Source organism: Quercus robur, chromosome 11 (assembly GCF_932294415.1).
Source record: "Quercus robur chromosome 11, dhQueRobu3.1, whole genome shotgun sequence".
NCBI classification, from domain to species: Eukaryota; Viridiplantae; Streptophyta; class Magnoliopsida; order Fagales; family Fagaceae; genus Quercus; species Quercus robur.
The window spans coordinates 35,790,990-35,810,112 of record NC_065544.1 but is presented as its reverse complement, the minus strand read 5'-3'; the positions used below and the strand labels follow the sequence as shown (position 1 = coordinate 35,810,112).

General features: G+C 32.9%; 1 protein-coding gene and 1 long non-coding RNA gene across 5 annotated transcripts in view; one reads left to right on the top strand and one right to left on the bottom strand.

Annotated features, from left to right (window-relative positions):
- LOC126706342 (putative calcium-transporting ATPase 13, plasma membrane-type) overlaps nucleotides 1-4,237 on the top strand; it is a 60,772-nt gene extending 56,535 nt beyond the window's left edge. Inside the window, exon 2 of one of the 4 annotated variants that reach the window (XM_050405758.1) lies at nucleotides 3,307-4,237. In XM_050405758.1, coding sequence (XP_050261715.1) covers nucleotides 3,307-4,148 — 842 coding nt within the window. In that variant the 3' untranslated portion in view covers nucleotides 4,149-4,237. Of the gene's footprint in view, nucleotides 1-2,496 lie in introns of all 4 variants that reach the window. The other 3 variants (XM_050405760.1, XM_050405756.1, XM_050405757.1) reach the window with 3 other exon arrangements.
- LOC126706345 (uncharacterized) lies at nucleotides 617-3,326 on the bottom strand. The gene is made up of 3 exons (XR_007648558.1): nucleotides 3,190-3,326; nucleotides 2,284-2,392; nucleotides 617-2,154 (listed from the first exon to the last, which is right to left on the bottom strand). It is a non-coding gene; the product is annotated as an uncharacterized LOC126706345 (long non-coding RNA).
- Nucleotides 4,238-19,123: the final 14,886 nt, after the last annotated feature.

Genomic DNA, 19,123 nt, shown 5'->3' with positions numbered 1-19,123 from the left:
AAAGTTACATATATCCGTATAATGTGTAGTAGAATCTGTCACAAAAATTATTAAGAAGCTACAGTGAACCTTCTTAGCTTACGTTATATAAACAAAGAAAATTGGCACACGTAGTACAATTCACCATGAGCTCTTAGCATTGGCTCTCTCTCTCTCTCTGGAACCCTTTTATTATCCCAAGCTATATTTGTATTTTCATTAAAAAAAAAAAAAAACCCGGCTGTGTACCAATTTTCCATAAAAGTAAAAAGTTCACTCAAATTTGATCGTATTAATTAAATAGAAAGCATTCAATATACATAGATATTTTAATGTGCACCCATTGCCCGTGACCCAATACGTAGTCCAACGACTCACTTTTTCTCCTTTAATGCTACGCAAGGAAGGCGTGAATGCTATAATTACTCGGAAAATTACAAAAAAAAAGTTTCAATCAATTAAGATTCTATTTTCAAAATACAGTTATGTTTTACAAAACCATAAATGGTAAAAATATTGAATACATCCTTATTTTCCTATAATAAAATAACAAAGAGTCACACACACCACGTAAACCTTATCTACAAAAATAAAAAATCAATAATCATTTATAAAATGAAAAAAAAAAAAAAAAATCTAACTCAATTATTAAAGAGCTTATATTACAAAAAATTACATATTACACAGAGTAATTTTATCCTGTAAATTCCAGGAAAGTTACATATTACACAGAGTAATCTTATCTTGTAAATTTCATGAAAGTTACATATAACCATATAACGCGTAGTAAGATCTATCACAGAAATTATTAAGAACCTACAGTGAAACTTCTTAGCTTACGCTATATATAAACAAAGAAAATTGTCACACACCGTACAATTCACCATAAGCTCTTAGCATTGGCTCTCTCTCTCTCTCTCTCTCTCTCTCTCAAACCCTTTTATTATCCCAAGCTCTATTTGTATTTTCATTAAAAAAAAAAAAAAAAAACCTTATTTGTTCTTCTTGGACTACGAGTACACAGTAACAAACTCACTCTCTAATATCTATTAGGTTTCATTGTTATGTCTACTTTGAGGTTTCGAAAGCCTAGCGAGATAGGTGATGAAGGACAAGAAGACTTGTGGTCAGTCTCCAAGACCCACAAACGGAGATGGAGGATGGCTTTCACGGCCATATCTTTCACCAGGCTCCTTTTTTCTTTGTCCAAGAAAGTCCTTGACAAGGATGGCTCTCTCTTGCGCACCCTTTCCTACGTTGCCATTGACGTGCAGCGTATCAACGAGGACTCCCCACGTGACAACAAACCCGTTTCTTTGCTTACTGTTGATCCAAAGAAGCTCCGCGATACGGTAAGGGACAAAAACTTTGAGTCTTTGAGTGAGTTTGGCGGGGTTAAAGAACTTGCTTTAATTCTTGAAACTGATGTAAAAAACGGTATCAATGGCTGTGAGGCTGATCTTATTCATAGACAGGATGTCTTTGGTGCCAACAAATACCAAAAACCACCACCAAAAATGTTTCTAAGATTTGTGTTCGATGCATTTAAAGATACGACTATTTTAATATTATTGGCATGTGCTGTGCTCTCTCTTGGCTTTGGGATCAAGCAAGATGGCTGGGAAGATGGGTGGTATGATGGTGGGAGTATTATTCTTGCTGTCTTTTTGGTGGTTGCTGTGTCTGCAGTGAGTGACTTTAAACAATCAAAGCAATTTCAGAAGCTTTCAACAAAGAGTAGTGATATAACAGTGGAAGTTGTGAGAGATAGGAGGCGCCAACCTATATCGATATTTGATGTTGTTGTGGGTGATATTGTGTGCTTAAAGATTGGTGATCAAGTTCCCTCTGATGGGTTATTCTTGGAAGGGCATTCTTTGAAGGTGGATGAGTCTAGCATGACTGGTGAAAGTGACCACATTGAGATCAATCAAGGGAATCCCTTTATGTTATCAGGCACAAAGGTCACGGATGGCTATGGTTTCATGCTCGTCACTTCTGTGGGCATGAACACTGCATGGGGTGAGATGATGAGTTCTATAAATCGTGACTTGAATGAGGAGACGCCATTGCAAGCACGCCTCAACAAGCTAACTTCTTATATAGGGAAGATTGGTCTGTTGGTGGCAGCACTTGTTCTTCTTGTTATGTTGATTCGGTACTTCACAGGGAACACTAGAGATGACAAAGGAAACAAGGAATTCATTGGCAGAAAGACAAAGTTTAATGATGTGATGAATGTAGTAGTGAGTATTGTCTCTGCTGCCGTTACTATCATTGTGGTGGCTATTCCAGAAGGCTTACCTCTGGCTGTTACTCTAACTCTGGCTTATTCAATGAAATGCATGATGGCTGATAATGCTATGGTCAGAAAACTATCTTCTTGCGAGACAATGGGCTCGGCTACAATAATCTGCACAGACAAAACAGGCACTCTTACACTAAATGAAATGAAAGTTACAGAGTTTTGGCTTGGAAAGGAAGCAGTGAAAGATGACACTTTTGCGGGTTTGGCAGGTAATATTCTCAAACTACTACAACAAGCAGTTAGCTTAAACACAACTGGTACAGTATACAAACCACATTCTACATCAGTTCCTGAAATTTCTGGTAGTCCAACTGAGAAAGCAATTCTTTCTTGGGCTGTGTTTAATTTAAATACAAGTGTTGAAGCAGTAAAGCAGAATTATAACATAATCCAGGTAGAGGCCTTCAATTCAGAGAAAAAGAGAAGTGGGGTTTTGGTGAAGAGGAACAATGAGAAGACCATTCATACTCATTGGAAGGGAGCTGCTGAAATGACATTAGCCATGTGTTCTACGTATTATGATAGAGAAGGGGTGCTGAAAGTAATGGATGAGGAAGAAAAGTTGCAGCTTGAGACTATTATTAAGAATATGGCACAAAAAAGCCTAAGATGCATTGCATTTGCCTACAAAGAAGCTGAAGAAGAAAGTGGACAAGTACTTGAGAAGCTTGAAGAAAATGGGCTGACATTATTAGGGTTACTTGGCTTGAAGGATCCATGTCGGCCAGGAGTCAGTGCAGCTGTGGAGTCTTGCAGGGCTGCTGGAGTGAATATCAAAATGATCACTGGTGACAATGTGCATACAGCAAGGGCTATTGCCCTTGAATGCAAGATTCTCAATCCTTATGAGGATTTGGATGATGAAGCTGTAGTTGAAGGGGTGCAATTTAGAAATTACTCACCTGAAGAGAGAATGGAAAAAGTTGACAAAATCCTTGTAATGGCCAGGTCATCTCCTTTTGACAAACTTCTTATGGTACAATGCTTGAAGCATAAAGGTCATGTGGTTGCAGTCACAGGTGATGGAACTAATGATGCACCTGCACTAAAGGAAGCAGACATTGGGCTTTCAATGGGGATCCAAGGAACTGAAGTGGCAAAAGAGAGCTCAGATATAGTCATCTTGGATGACAATTTTACCTCTGTGGTGACAGTATTGAGGTGGGGAAGGTGTGTATACACTAATATTCAAAAATTTCTTCAGTTTCAGCTCACAGTGAATGTTGCTGCCCTTGTTATCAACTTTGTTGCAGCTGTTTCTTCTGGTAAGGTCCCTTTAACTGCAGTCCAACTATTATGGGTGAATCTGATAATGGATACATTGGGAGCTTTAGCCTTGGCAACTGAGAAACCCACTAATGATCTTATGGCAAAGCCACCTGTTGGTCGATCGGAGCCACTTATAACCAGAATCATGTGGAGGAATCTCATAGCACAGGCTGTGTATCAAGTAACCATCTTATTGGTTTTACAATTTAAGGGAAAATCCATCTTTGGTGTAAAGGAGAGCATTAAGAGCACCCTCATTTTCAATACTTTTGTCCTTTGCCAAGTATTTAATGAATTTAACGCAAGGAAACTGGAGAAGAAGAATATATTCAAAGGGATACTTACGAACAAGCTATTTATGGCAATTGTTGGGATCACCATAGTTCTTCAACTGGTGATGGTGGAGTTTTTGAAGAGGTTTGCCAATACTGAGAGACTGGATTGGGGGCAATGGGGTGTTTGCATTGGAATTGCAGCTTTGTCATGGCCAATTGGTTGGCTTGTAAAGTGCATCCCAGTTTCAGGCAAGCAGTTGGGAAACCAAAGAGCTTCTGTATCCCGAGAGACCAGCCAATATCAGCCCTTAACCTAATGACAGGAATGTTTTAAGTACTTAGCTTTCATTTGTTTCTCAAATCAAGTTTATGTAAATATTCAATTTGATTCTAGCTGTTTGCCTCATCATGTCATGAATGGAATTTTCTTGAATAGAAGATGAAAGATATTCATTCAATATGCCTATGGAGATTTGCTATTATTTTCAATTTAGAATTCATACTGCTCTCAAGTTGATATATAAAGTAACTGCTTAAGATGCAACCAGTAAACTACCTTGTGGATGAAGATTGAAAAAAGTCATTTTCCAAGGTAGCGATATATATCATATAAGTAAATAACTAGTTCTCTTTTTGCACTAACAGAATTTTGTATAAGGTTTCTCAAACTAGGGTACACTTAGATGCAACCTATTTTCCCATATAAAAGTAATTAATAAACAGCTCCAGGATGTGGCTAACTCGGTAGGTATACAGGAGAGGGGGGGAAATAAGGAAAAGATTCCAGAAGAATGTATTCACACAGGTCATTTCTAAGAGTTACAGTTGAAGAAAGAAAGAAATTTTAGCAGTAACGCAAGTCATTGAATAAAAAAATAAAAATGAAAATGCAAGAGTGCACGTGCACACACATAAATATAAGAAAAATTTATAATAATATGGACCCAATGCCTTGCATGAAATTATGGGCACTTTAACCTCATGATAGGTTTACTCTTTGACATGTTTTGAGTAAAACTACATGATAAAGAACAAGAGCTGGGTTTGCTTATTGAGGCATGGTAAAAGAAATTTTAAGTCAATTTATTATATTTATGCATTATGTGTATACAAAAGCATTTGCAAAGTTTCATAGGTATAGCATTGCAAGCCAATAGAAAAGAGTCTCCCTAGATTTGGCAAAAGCAAAAGAGCTCCTAACTTAATTCTAATGGGGGCTTAACTGGATTTAAAATTTAAAATTGGTGCAATAGCCAATAACAAGGGCTATTGCACTGTGGAATAGCACTTAAATGTAAGAGAGAAAAGCTAAAAAGTTAAAAGATTAAAAAAATTTGTGATCCTAGTATTGAGATTAAAAGTGAACTTTTTTTTTTTAATCCTATTCCGGGGCTAACCTAACTTGAGAAGGGCGGTAAACAAACAAAGCTATTTATAAACAACTCGAGCTTCACTTGGAAAAAGGCTAGTTTATGTTCATTTGTCTAGCAAACATCCCAAGGTCAAGCCCAAGTATAAACATGACTATTAAACAAGCCAATCTGAATCATAATAATGTGTTCTTGAACAAGCTCATGAACATGAAACTCAATTTAAATATATCTTTTCCTCACCCAAAAAAAAAAAATAACTATATCTAATATTATATTTTTATATGTATGTTGTTGTAAAAATATACGACTTGAAATTAGATTGTATAAGTTTGTAAATAAGTTCATATGACATCAAAGTATTATTTGTAGTTTATTTGATTATAAAAACGGTCCATATGTAGTAAAAATTCATAAGTTTGTGAAGGAATAAAACAATTTAGTCATTGTTTTACTATATATGGAAAATAAAAAGTTAATCAAGTAACTCATAAACACCTTAAACTAGTTCGACAAGAAAATGAATCAAGATTGAACATGTAATATTGTTTGGTGACAAGCTCAAGCTTGACTTGTGTTCAAAATAAAATAAAATTAACAAGTCTGAATTTTTAATTTTGACTTGGCTCAGTCTGTTTACAGCCATACTACTGAGCCCACTCTGGCCTCGTGGACCCCTGTGGTAGTGTGTGCGTGTCAATGTGTGTATATGTACCTTTAAATTTTTATTTTGTTATTTTTTTTATCTATGGCTGAAATTCAAAAGTAGGAAAACTAAGACAAAATACACTTGCAATTTTACCCAAGGCATTCATCCAATCATACAAAAATCATAACAAAAACTGCTTGATAATGTGAAATAGGACCTCAACACCATCAAAAGTGGTTACTCACCTTGTGTATTCCAATATTTAGTCCTTCTTTTTAAATTTTAATAAATTATTTTATTGGCAATAATCAGTCAGACTAAAGATTGAAGCTCCACATAGATGTGACCTATGATATGCCCTAAAGATTCTCTGATTACTTGTCTAGAGATTTGGAAGGGCCTATTTATTTATTATTATTTTTTTAAAGTCTTTTGAACCTTGGAATTATTTTATAGTTACAATAGGATAGTGGCTTCCTCATCAAAATTCCAGATTCTGGGAAAACCTTCAAACATACTGAATTAGCTTTTGGGAAAGGAACTATGATGCCATCCTCTTTTGCTTGGTTGTGTCAGCAATTTCCCTTTATCATGTGTGTTTATTATGTACGTTGTATATATTTAAAAATAAAATAAATATGTCAACATATGTCAATATATATTTGAAATTATGGGAAAAAAAATACATCAACATACACATACCATGCAATGCCTATTTCCTACAAAAGCAATGCCAAGCCCGATAAAAATCTGCAATTCAATGGGTTTTTGAACCTCCAAGAACAACAAAAACAACAAGGATAATAATACGGTTTCAAGTGCCAGTACTAAAAAGGAACAGAATTCAAAACCTGGAAATCTACATACGGTTATATCTTATATGACAAATTTAAAGAGCCAATCTTCACCTTATTTTACCTCATGCTTTACACACAGGATCAAATGACAACTATGTGGAGCTTCAAAAGGGAGGTTGAACGAACTCTGTGAGGAAAAAAGCAGATTCATGATTACCTTGAAGAACATCATGTCTAATATGAATTTAGATGATGAAGCAGAAATGGGCATATTAAATTCAGAAATTGCTTGTCTGAAGAGCAGAGCAAAAAGATTAATTCCTTGCCTTGACTTTTGTACTTGATATTAGAGAAAAGAAAAAGATGACTTCTATTCTTCCTTTTTGGCAAGCTTCTTCAGCAAGCTCAATTTATTTGCTGACTTCTCAGCAGCTTGTCCAACAAGCCCTTTTAATAAGCTAAGCAAAAGAATGGGCTGGACCCACATGGTGCAGTGCACCCGACAAAATTAAGGATCGATGCTGCGTTTGTGTTAGAATTAAAAATTAAAATTATTTCATTATTTAACTTATTTTTTATATTATTTATAGACTTTATTACATTTTTTGGTACTATTTATGGGCTCCATTATATTATTTTAACTAACTTTTACCTTTATTTACAGTATTTTCAGTAGTAATTTTTCAATTTCAACAAAATAAACGATATCTAAATATATCCTAGAGTGACTAAGGTGAGTTCATTTAGCTCTTAGATGACAAACCTACATATGTCTTAAGATTTTAAAGATGTGTGTACAGTGTACTATGCCAGCAAAAAAAATCATTCAAAAGTTGTCCATTTTCATCTCATAGTCAATGTCCAATTTATTTTGATGAAGGCCAACCTAGAGCAGCTGAGAGAGACACTCATAATGGATTCCTTTGTAATCCTACATTGCTACTCAGCAACCTCCCAAACGTGGCTAGAGTCAGAAGTTATTTTGTATCTAATGTTAATTTTTCAAACATATATCACTGCAAGAAAATTTTCATTTACCCCGAGAGGTAGCATAACGTGTTAGGGACCACCAATGTTGGTAAAAGAATCAAGTGCATACACTTCTTGGATCTTAGACAAAATGCGCAAGAGCACACCTGATTGAAGTAAAACACACATTTTTCAAATATTATATAAATAACCTCTAATAAAAATATTAATAGCAATAATATATAAAAAATAAATAAATAACCAAAATAGTAATATATTTTCCTATGAGCTTATTTAGATAGTACAATTGTACAAAGTTTGTAAGTTCAAATTTTACATAAACTAGTTATAGAAAGTTTATATGTAACATTTTATATAATGGTCTTGTGCTTAAGAAAACCAACTACGATAGCTATGATTAAAGGAAGTATATGGTTCAATCAAAAACTTCCAAAAGGCAAAGGCCAAAAAGCACAAGAATTGTAAATTATTCTTCATATCTTTTGATATATAGACTTTTGTGTATGTGTGTGTGTAATACAGCACCTTAAGAATAGTATTTTTCTAACAAGTCAATGGTCCATGACTCCGTGTCATTTCCTTTTTTGAGAAATTAATTTAGTGATTCATATTTTTTTTTTAGAATAATAATAAATAAATAAATATCATACCTTCAAAAAGCATTAGAAAAGTGTGCCTGAGGCATGCTTTATTAATTGACTTTTCTTCAACCAAATGAAGCGTTTAGACCTTGGAGCTTTGAACTTTGAGCTCTTAAGCACACTTCTTTAACAACATTGGGGACTACTCCTCATGAAGCAGCGGTTAATAGTTCGAATTTCTTCTTCCTATTCTCCTTGAGATCATAATGCACTTATAATTAAATTTAAGGGGCCAAGAATTAAATATATTCCTTTAAAAAAGTAATTTAAATTTGGTTCCTCCAGTTATAAGTCTTGTCAATGGGGTTCCTCCAAACTAATTCTCGTCACCACCTACATGTCCATGCAAAGCTTCTTTTTGCCATTGTCATGTTGACAAATCCCATTAACAAGGCTTATATCTGGTGACCATTTCATCAACCCTAAAGTTTAGAGGAGGTTTTACCTTCGACATACAAGAAGGTTAAGAATACCACTATTATCAATAGCTTTGACCATCCACAAGTTTTCGTTAGCTTAATTGAAAAAAAAAAAAAATATGGTAACGTATATAAAGGAATCCTAAGTAACATACCTCTGCCAATACTGAGTTGCTGAAGCAAGGCCAATGAAGGGATTGTATTGGTATTGATGCTTTGTCCAAAGAATTTGCTTATTTGGAGCATTGCATTTCCTGCTAGCAGTTATGAATAATTCTTAAGCATAGTTAATTACAAAATAGGATACCAGAATAATTCAGTTTTTTTACCACTTCATCCTTCAATTCTATTAATAATTTCATGATGAGTTCTCTGATTTTAGGTTCTGTTGTAAATAGCTAAGACATAAATCTTAGGTTCTTGAATTGAAGTATATCTCTTGGTTCTTTTCATGTGTTTCAAAATATGTGGATGTTCACTATGTGGATATGTAACAAAACTATTAGACACTGTGCTTAAGAGAATGCAAGTCTAGACTGCTTGGAACCATTCTAGCTGCATTAGAATCCAATCTTCTTAAAGGGTCACAAAAAACGTTAACTCAAAAAAGTAATGATGTTTTTGTAAAGAAAACAAAACATATTATAGCCAAACTCCAATATTTCATATTCAGCAGATGTTTTGTTCTAAGAATAAAAAGAAAATTATACTGAACTACATATCATGAGAGCTCAATGAATCATTTTCCATATTTCACTAAGAAATCTGCTTTCCTAGAAACAATTTGTGACAGATGATCTTGATTTCCTGAGGACTAGCCTGGGACAGGACAATTCAAAAAACTTTCTGTAGCCTTCCATGCATATTAATCTAAAAGGTTGTGCATCAATCTGAGGCACAATTCAAGTAAAAAAACACGTGAAAAGAGCTTCAAGTACTAAAAAGTAATGTAGCTTAGATCATTATAATGATGGTAAGCAGTTAAAACACAGAACCTGCACGCATAATCTAGTAAATATATATAATACAAGCCTTAAAAAAATTAAATCTTTAGGAGTGGAATACCCCAACAACATAGACATAAGAATAATAGCATTCGTCGAAGAAAAAGATTCACCTAAACAAACAATAGAGAAAACTGTGACAATTACACTTTCTTCCAGATAAACTCATGAGATGGAAAAATAAAAGAATTTGCACACGGGGCAGCCTCTAACTTTTGAGTAAAAGCCTCTAACAATTTAGGTACCAACAGAATGTAGCAACAAATGGAGAACCAGCTGCCCATCCTTGACTTCAAAGCATTTATGATGCAGAGATCCAACAATCATCTTCAAACCAGGTCTGCAATCAAACCATTGTCTTACATGGACTCAGGCAAACAAGTTTTTAGTAACTAGTACTGTTAGTTTTTTTTTTTTCCCCAGAATTTCAAGAAGAATAGATGTTCAACAATACTTTTTTGTCCATTTTTTCCCTTTTACTTTTGGGATCAAGGTTTAAAAAAGTACACAATTATATTGATAAGTAGCTGAATGACTCAAGGACAAGAAAAGAATACTAGTAAAATTATTGTGAAGACAAAATTCTGATATGAAGAAGGGCCCAGACTAAGAGTTTATTGACACTACCAAAATTGTAGCACTTTTTTCATTCTTTCTTTGCATTTTATGAATAAAAGATGAGTAACATTACTTCATAGCCTATTTTCAAAGAGGATCAAGGTCTAAAAGCTGTAGGATGACTCAAGAACAAGAAAAAAAGAAAAGCATACATAATATTTGGCTAAGTTTATTTGCTTAAATGTAAGACAAAATGTGAATTTAAGCAAATAAGTTATCTTTTCATAATAAGTCAACTTATTTGCTTAAAGTTACTTTTTGTGTGAAAGCAAATAAGCTAGCCAAACACACATTGGATCGAATAAAGGCCCATACAAAGCGCTTTGCATTACTCATTCCTGGCAATACATCACAATAAATAAGTAACCAGCAAAGCACAAAGCAAACTTACGGTAGTTTCCCCATCCCTTGCTTCATAAACATAATTCAACCATCACATTGTTCATAAAATAAACTATATCTCTGCTAAAGCTCTCTCGTCAAAGAATTAGCCTATGACACTGATTAGTTATATATCTCACTTTGTTTTGATAGGTAATTACAAATCACATACCCACACAGGATTAGAGCTACATCTTCACCATATATCCCTTGTTTATGGGAGGCTGGAAATGCTAAGTGGCTCACAAACCAATGACCATGTTGATTATTAATTTCAACAAACATATAAACCACAAATAGCTCAGGGAGAGATTAAACATTTTTTCTTTTTCTCCCAAGATAACAACAAAGTTGGGGTTCAAGTGATTGTCCAGAATTATTGGTGTCCTTTGTGGTTCCCAAAATCAAGGATTCGGAAGTCGGAACCTGCCTCCCCTTCCTCCACTAAATACCTATAAAAAAAATAAAAAGCTCTCTTTTTTTCTTTTCCTTTCTTTTTTCTTTTGTTGATTATTCGATAGGGAGGGAGGATTTAAATCCTATATGTCTTTGTTAGAAACACCAGGAGATACTGGTTGAGCTATAAACGTCTTGACATAACAACGAAGTTCTGAACATACAAAATATGGGTACTCCAAAGCTTGCTATTGTTTCTAGTTGCCAACATCATGCACCTTAATCTTGTGATTTTCATATTAATTTGTTTCCCAAGAAGTCTCAGTTGAGTGCTCATGATCTTATAGTTTCCAATTCATGAAAAAAAAAAAAGGGTTTGTTAACATTTTAACTGTTTCAAATGAAGGGTGTTACAAGTCTGCACATGGGTCTATTATAAAGGAAGATGAAAAGTAATTTTCAATGTGTTATATAGTGACTTGAAATTAGTGGGTATTTCCTTTGAATTTCTCTTTGCAACAGAAACACAGAATTTAGCCAGATTGTTTTCTAAAGAAATGCGTATAAGCAGATTTGTATTTTACATTTACAGGGATGAATACAGAGAAAGGAATTTGAACGTGGCTAACCTTAATGCCTTGAGCTCCCAATATAAAATGTCATGATAAAACACATCATCTATGTGAAATGAGATACTATTGCTCCCACAGTGCTCAATAATTTTGCTCAACCGTGTATTTGTGAAGAGTGGAAAGGGGATTGTGGTATTTAAATAACCTTGTGTTTTTTTGTTTTCTTTTAAAGGAGGAGGGAAAAGATTTTAGGGGACCCATTTTAAAAAATTAAATTTAAAAAAAAAAATCGATAATTACATTTACAGGGAGAGAAGAGAATTTGAACATGAAGGGAAGCCTAATTTTTAATTTTCCAAATTTGGAAAGAAAATTATTCCACTTATATTATCTACACTAATATTTAAGAGACTTGTTTAGACTCAAGGGCGGCACTACAGCCAACCCAGTGGTTCAAATAAACCCCCTAGCCAATTTTTAATTTTAGTATATATAAAACTTTTTTTTTACCTCCAAAAATAAAATTTTGAACTCCCTAACTTTAAGTTTTGTTTAAGCCTTGCTGAAATGAGCTTGAATATGATCATCTTAATACTGTTTTCACATTATTTTTCACAATAAATTTACAATAAAGGTTAAGTGGCAAGTTGTAATTGATTTTTATCTAGGCCCACAACTTACATCATTTTTTTACATACCTTTAATAACTTGCCACCTAAATTTTGCTATGAAAGTGTTGTGTTAGTAGCAATACTCTTAAAATTGCTCATTCATTAAAAATAAATAAATAAATAAACATTCTCTCTAGAAAATAAATAAATACACTTCAAAAGTAAAAACTTATATCATTTATTATTTTTTCTTAGTTTTATGTTTACTCCCAGTTCTACTTCCAGGTGTTTTACTATTCTTTTTTATCATATATTTTTATATAATTGATATTAAATATAATAAATTATTATTAATTTGACAAAAATATATTATTAGTTAGTTAATTATATTTATTTATGCATTTAATGGTAGTTGTCTTACCAATCTTTAAACTATTAATAATTTTTTTAGACTATATTGTATGTAATATTTAGAATACTATTTTAGATTATTGTATATAATATGAAAGTTGTATATACAAAAAAAAAAAAAAAATCAATTTATTTTTTACTCCCACAACAAATTTCTAGTTCCAACACTATTAACCCCTCTAAAAAATAATCTTGGAGTTGCCACTGTTTGGACTAGACATTTTTTTTTGGTTACAAAATACCCCCCAACAATCCTAGGGTTAAGTAGAGATAAAACTAAAGGATAATCAGGTAAAAATACATGTCTAATTTGTACTAAAAAATTACCTACAAAATAGGAACACTCTATATTCAGGTATTTGAAATGCTCCAACTATGTTTAAGTAGAGACAAAACTAAGCGATAGTAAAAATACAACTCTAAGTCTCACTAAAATATTGCCTAAAAAATAAGGTCACTCTCCTATTGATTTTCAAATTACAAGTTTTTATTTTATTTTTGCTAAAGAAAAGCCTCATCACACACTAAGCAAGTGTGATAAGTTTAGTAACTATTAAATTGCTTTTCACATTACACATAAAAGAAAACTCTATGATTGTTTTGTTCCTATTAAACAATAAAATATATTTTTTTACCAAATAAAATATTTCATGCTCTAGGCATTGCTAATTTCTCTGAATAGGTTGAAGAGAAATCCTTGTTTTATTGAACAAGCTCTTAACCACGATGTACTCGTAGCTTTTCATCTCTATACATTAAAAGGATTCAGAAAGTTAGTTATTATATTTTTTTTACTTTCAAAAATACCCCTAATTTAATTAACTTATCTTTATTCTTAAGATATAAAATAAGGTTAAACTGTAAATCTAACCAACATTCATTAAAAATAAAAAAATAAAAACTTCCCACTTCACAGCTCCAAGAAGGGCCAGAACTTCCCACTACCCCACGTTCTTTGAAAAAAAATTATAACTAAAACTAAAACTACCCACGGACAAAGCCAAAAAAAAAAAAAATACCCTCAGTTCCCCAAAAAAACAAATAAAAAAACTTCCATGAAAAATAAAAATAGAAATAAAAAAATTCTCCTTTTTTTGTTGCTCTCTTCCCCTTTTCAAGATTGTGGAATGCATAAGGAAAAATTCTAAAAACATTAGATTCTATATATAAACTTCAAATCCATAATATTCTTTCAATTTCTTCTTCATTATTTCATCCTATTTCTAATTGACACTATCTTCTTTCATACTCACTGTTTCATATGCCGAATGCTTCTCAAAGTTAAGACTTTTTTCTGTCAAAATTGGTAAGTCTTTGAACAAAATTTATATACTCTTTGATCTTTTGTGATACTTGAACTATATGAAAGGTGTTATAGAAAATTTGGTTATGAATGAAAAATTATGACACTAAACCCAAATGTATAATATTAAATGTGTATACCTCAAATTGTGATGAATGAAAAATTATAATAATAAACCAAAAAAAAAGAGTTTCATCTCACGCGTAAAGCGTGTGTGATAAGGCTAGTTCTTAATAAAAGTTTTTGCAGTCTTCTCATCAAAAAAAAAAAAAATATATATATATATATATATATTTCATGTTTACTTACTGATTGGTAATAGATAACTAGGGAGAAAGGTTTAGTAAATTTTCATTTCTTAAACGACTATTCAACATTTTCTAATTTCTAGTGCACTTGAATAATACTTTAGTTTGTGCTTTTTTTTTTTTGGGTGGGAATGCAAATTCTCCTCGCAAATCATCCAGCTATACTTCCAGAAGCTGAAATTTTGTTTATTAATGTAATCTATATATAATATATAACTCAACTCGATTTTTATATTTTTTAGGAAACTAATCCAGATCTGTTAATAAATCAGCCAAGCCCCTTGCCCATTATGCATGCATGTGCTCCGGAAAATATCCAAGTGAGGGTTGAAGAACGTCCCATCCTTCTTTTTTCTTTTCTTTTTTTCTTTTTTTTTCTTTTTTTAAATTTTAGGAATACATTTTTAATGCTTTTAATACAGCAGATAAGCCCAAGGAATCTCTCTTATGTAATAGTTGAGAAGATTACGTGAGTCCAAGTTAACTCAATTGGTAAAATCTTTTATAGTCAAATAAGATATCTAAGATTTAATTCACGCTTACTCCAAAAACCATTTGGTATCAGTTTGATGATAAAGATCAATTTTCAAGAGTAGACACTATAGATTGAAACTCGAAAATTTTTTTTTTTTGAGAAGATCCCATTAATTTTACTGTAATTTAGTGCAAAATTTGGAAAAGTGAGCATTTGCAATTTTGCCCTAGTGTGTGTAAAATAGAAAAAATTGATCTAGCCACATCAGTCCATTTATATTATTATTTATATCCAATATTGCTACAGTAACCGTGCAAATATACACAGTTATTGTAGCTTTCTAAATGATTATTTTATTTTGTTTTCTCTCCCGTCTGATGCTCTCTCTTCCTCTACCCTCTTCCTCCTTTACCTTCTCTTCAATCCAGCAACATGCTTTACAAATCTATACAAATCATCAAACTCGTTCTAAATTTAGATCCAAAATCATCAAACACGTATACAAATTCATATAAATAATCAAAGGAGAAGAAGAAGAAAGAAAAAAGAAGATGCGAAAGAATAAGCAACAATTGCAAATTTGCCCAAAATCACCATTTTCTCCGCCCAAAATTTTTGTTTTCTCTACCCAAAATCAAACCCAGATTGCAAACCCAAAATCATCATCTATAATCAAACCCAAATTGCAAAAGAAGAAGAAGAAGAAAGAGAGGCACGTTAAGAGAGGAAAAAAAAAAAAAAAGGTGAAAGAGTGTTAGGTGGGAGTAGGTGTGAAATAATAATAAAAAGTGAGGAAAAATATTATTTAAATAAAAGAGTGTATGTAATAGATAAATTGATATAGGTGTTTTTGTAAAGTGTCTATGTATTTTTTTTTTTTTTTTTTTTAAGTGGGTTCTTATGCTAAAATGGACAAAAAAAACTTTAGATGCACGGATGAATGCCTCATAGTTCACATGCTCAAAGAACCCTTGACACGATTGCTAATTTAAATCTCATATTAGTGCAATTTTAGTTTATTATGAGACTCAACTCTGATCCAAAGCTCAAATTATGAATACAAAAAATGGAACAAAAGATGGTTTTTTTTTCCTTCAAAATAACACCAATTTTCAAACAATTTTGTTAGTTAACAACGTTCCAAACTATTTAGAAAACTAACATCTCGAATCCTATAGACTCAAGTTTATTGTAGCAAATCGAGTCTTAGAGACTCGAGTTCCATACTGAGAGAGGAGCAAAGAAACCTAGCAAGCACAAAGAAAAAAACCCAGCAAGAACGGAGAGAGAAGAGCAAAGAAAAGCCCAGCAAGCAAAGAAAAAAACCCAGCAATGCACTTGGATACGGAGAAGAAGAGCAAAGAAAAACCCAGCAACGCATGGTCGTAGAGGAAGATCAAGTTTGCTCAAGTATATCAGTCAGATTCTTCTTCTTCTTCGGTTAGATCCTTCTTCTTTCTTCTTCTTCTTCACTCTGCTCTTCACTCTCTGTTCACTCATTCTTCTTCACTTCTTCACTCTTTGTTCACTCTTTCTTTCACTCTCTAGTTTTTACACTCCTTCCTTCAGCTCTATGGAACTTGAGTCTTAGAGACTCGAGTTCCACATGAATTTTCATAGAAATCGAGTTTTTGATACTCGAGTTACTACAATGAACTCGAATCTCATAGACTCAAGATGTTAGTTTCCTAAATAGTTTGAAAAAGATGCTAACAAACGAAATTGTTTGAAAATTTGTGTTTTTTTGAAAAAAAATCCAACAAAAGATAGTGGGTTTGTTTCTTGTTTCTAAGTAATGTTAAAAGTACTGCTCTACATTGTAATAGATGGTGGCGTTGTTTCTTGTTTGATCAAAAGATGAAACGGCCATGAATTTTCAATTGGTCTTAGCATTTAGTTAACGTCATCATCTAGTTGAACAAGTTCACAAACTACTACTAAAAAATCCTTGCAAAATTGTCACTTTCTTCGTATTCCTTTTCTTACAACTCTTTTAACTCCACTTCTTGCACCAAAGACTCACTCTCAGATTCAAATAATAATTAATAAATCCACTCTCACTCCCTGTTTCACACACACTCTAAATTTCTATACACAGACAATTATTTTCATATGGATGTCCAAATGGACCAAATTCCTTCTCTTACTAGCAATTTAAATTGCTAGTAACATAGGAAACTTGGTACATTTGGACCTCTATATTAGACTTGTATTGTTCGTTGGGCTATAAAAGCTGGCTGGTGGAGGGGAGGAGGCAGAACATTTTGGTTTTGTTTTTTTCCCACACTCCACGTGTAATATAAGGTGACGAATTAAAATAGAACAAACGTTATAGCATATTTTTGCCAATATAAATGTCTACTAACATTGGCATTCAAATTATGGAACTCGCAGGATTTTGAATTTTGGCAATAACTTGTAAGTAAACAAAATAGCATGATTTTTTGTTTATTTATTTATTTAGAAAATAGCATGATTTTAAATAGATAGGTCTCTTTTTATTTTTTGTCCAATGACAAAGTAAGGATTAGCATCAGCATAGTGAAAATATCGTCTTTAAAAAAATTATAACTACTAAAATGAGTGTGCATCAGTCTCAATATTTTATTGAGTACTAATATGTAACCCGTGCTTACGTACGAAAATGATGAATTATAGTGGTGCTATTGATGTTAGGTTAAGTTATAAAACATATAAGATATTAGTTAGAGGTATTAAAATAGTTTTTTCTTGTAATTTTCATTATATTAATTACACCAAGTTTCTCATTACTCTGCTATTATGTTTATAATTTTTAAAATCACTATTAGATACTACATATACAATATTAATTCACAATTGTAGGGTCCGATTTTTCTGGTTTGGCCCAAGATGCGTGGGACCTTAGACCAGCGAGCCCGGTACAATGAATTTGTAGAGAGTGGGCCAAAGAGCTAGGTTTTGGTATATGAACAAAAGTTACCATGGTGTTTTACTCGATTAGGATGAGATGGACTGAGTTCATCTGGGAGAATTGGTCCTCGACATGATTCTGGGAGCCCTTTCTGGTCCCTCTCGTGTGTTGGGGGGTCCCCTCCTCTCTGTCTCTCTTTACTCCCTTTTTATAGTAGATTTCTTCCTCCTGAATGGGGTCTCAAGGGTAGGTGCTTGTCCCATCCGTCCTTCCCTCCAGTTGTTGGGAGTGGTTGTAAGGACAGGGAAGTATGGCCATGTCAGGCACAAGGTCATAAACACAATAATGGCAGCCTTTTCCCTAGACACCTCCCTTTTCTCCGTTGTCATTTTCTGCTATAATACTTTTCCTGCTTCGTGGTACGATATAGAGTGTCACTACTAGTGGCAGGTTGTCTCCTTTATCCTCGGCTATATCCATGCCGAGAAGGATTTTCCTCATGGCCGAGGAGGGGTCTTTCCTTGGGCTAGGCCCTTGGCCCAAATGTAGACATTCGCATGGGCCTCCGAGTCTTTTACCCCCCACAACAATCATTGTCCATGAAATTCTATTAAATACAATACAAAATAAAGAATAAATTGGTCTAATAATATATTCTAAATTGAATAGGGATAGGTGCATAGGATCGTTCAGCTCAATTACAATTTATTACGTTCAAGATCCTGGTATACAAAATATCTAAATAAAAATAGTATAAAAAAATATGTTCATTAGTTCAAAAAGAAAATAACAGCAAAAATCTAAACAATTTAATTTGTATGGAAAGCTAACAAAAGCAAAAATTTAATTTTGAATTTAATTCAATTTTCTCTATGTGTTGGTTATATATATGATTAGGTTTTTTTATGGTTTATTTATATTGAACTCTTTGTTTTCTACATTGAATTAACTCACTTGGCACAAAAAAAAAAAAAAAAAAAAAAAAAACTAGGTACAAAAATTTAAAAACTTAAATTTGATGAGACACATAGTACAAAATTAAACTTTAATTAAATTCTAATTTTTATTCTGAATTAGCTAACTTGGTACAAAAATTTAAAAACTTAGATTAGATGCGACACGTGGCGCAAAATTAGACTCTAATTATATTCCAATTCGAAATATAATTGAATTTTCTCTCAGTTTTGCCCATATATATATAGATTGAGGATATTGTTCATCAACAAACCAAATTAAATCATTTTTAATGCTTTCTCAAATGTCTCTCTCTGTCTCTCTCTCTCTAAAACACATACACATTCGGTTTCTGGAGTTGATGAGATTGCCACAGTTGCTTCTCTGAGATCATACTAAGCTCCGAATTGTCCATCTGGGTCAAAATCTGGTAGGCTCTGATCTGGGTTGTTAAGATCTAGCGGGTACAGAGGCAATTGAAGCTGACTCAGATCTGGTCG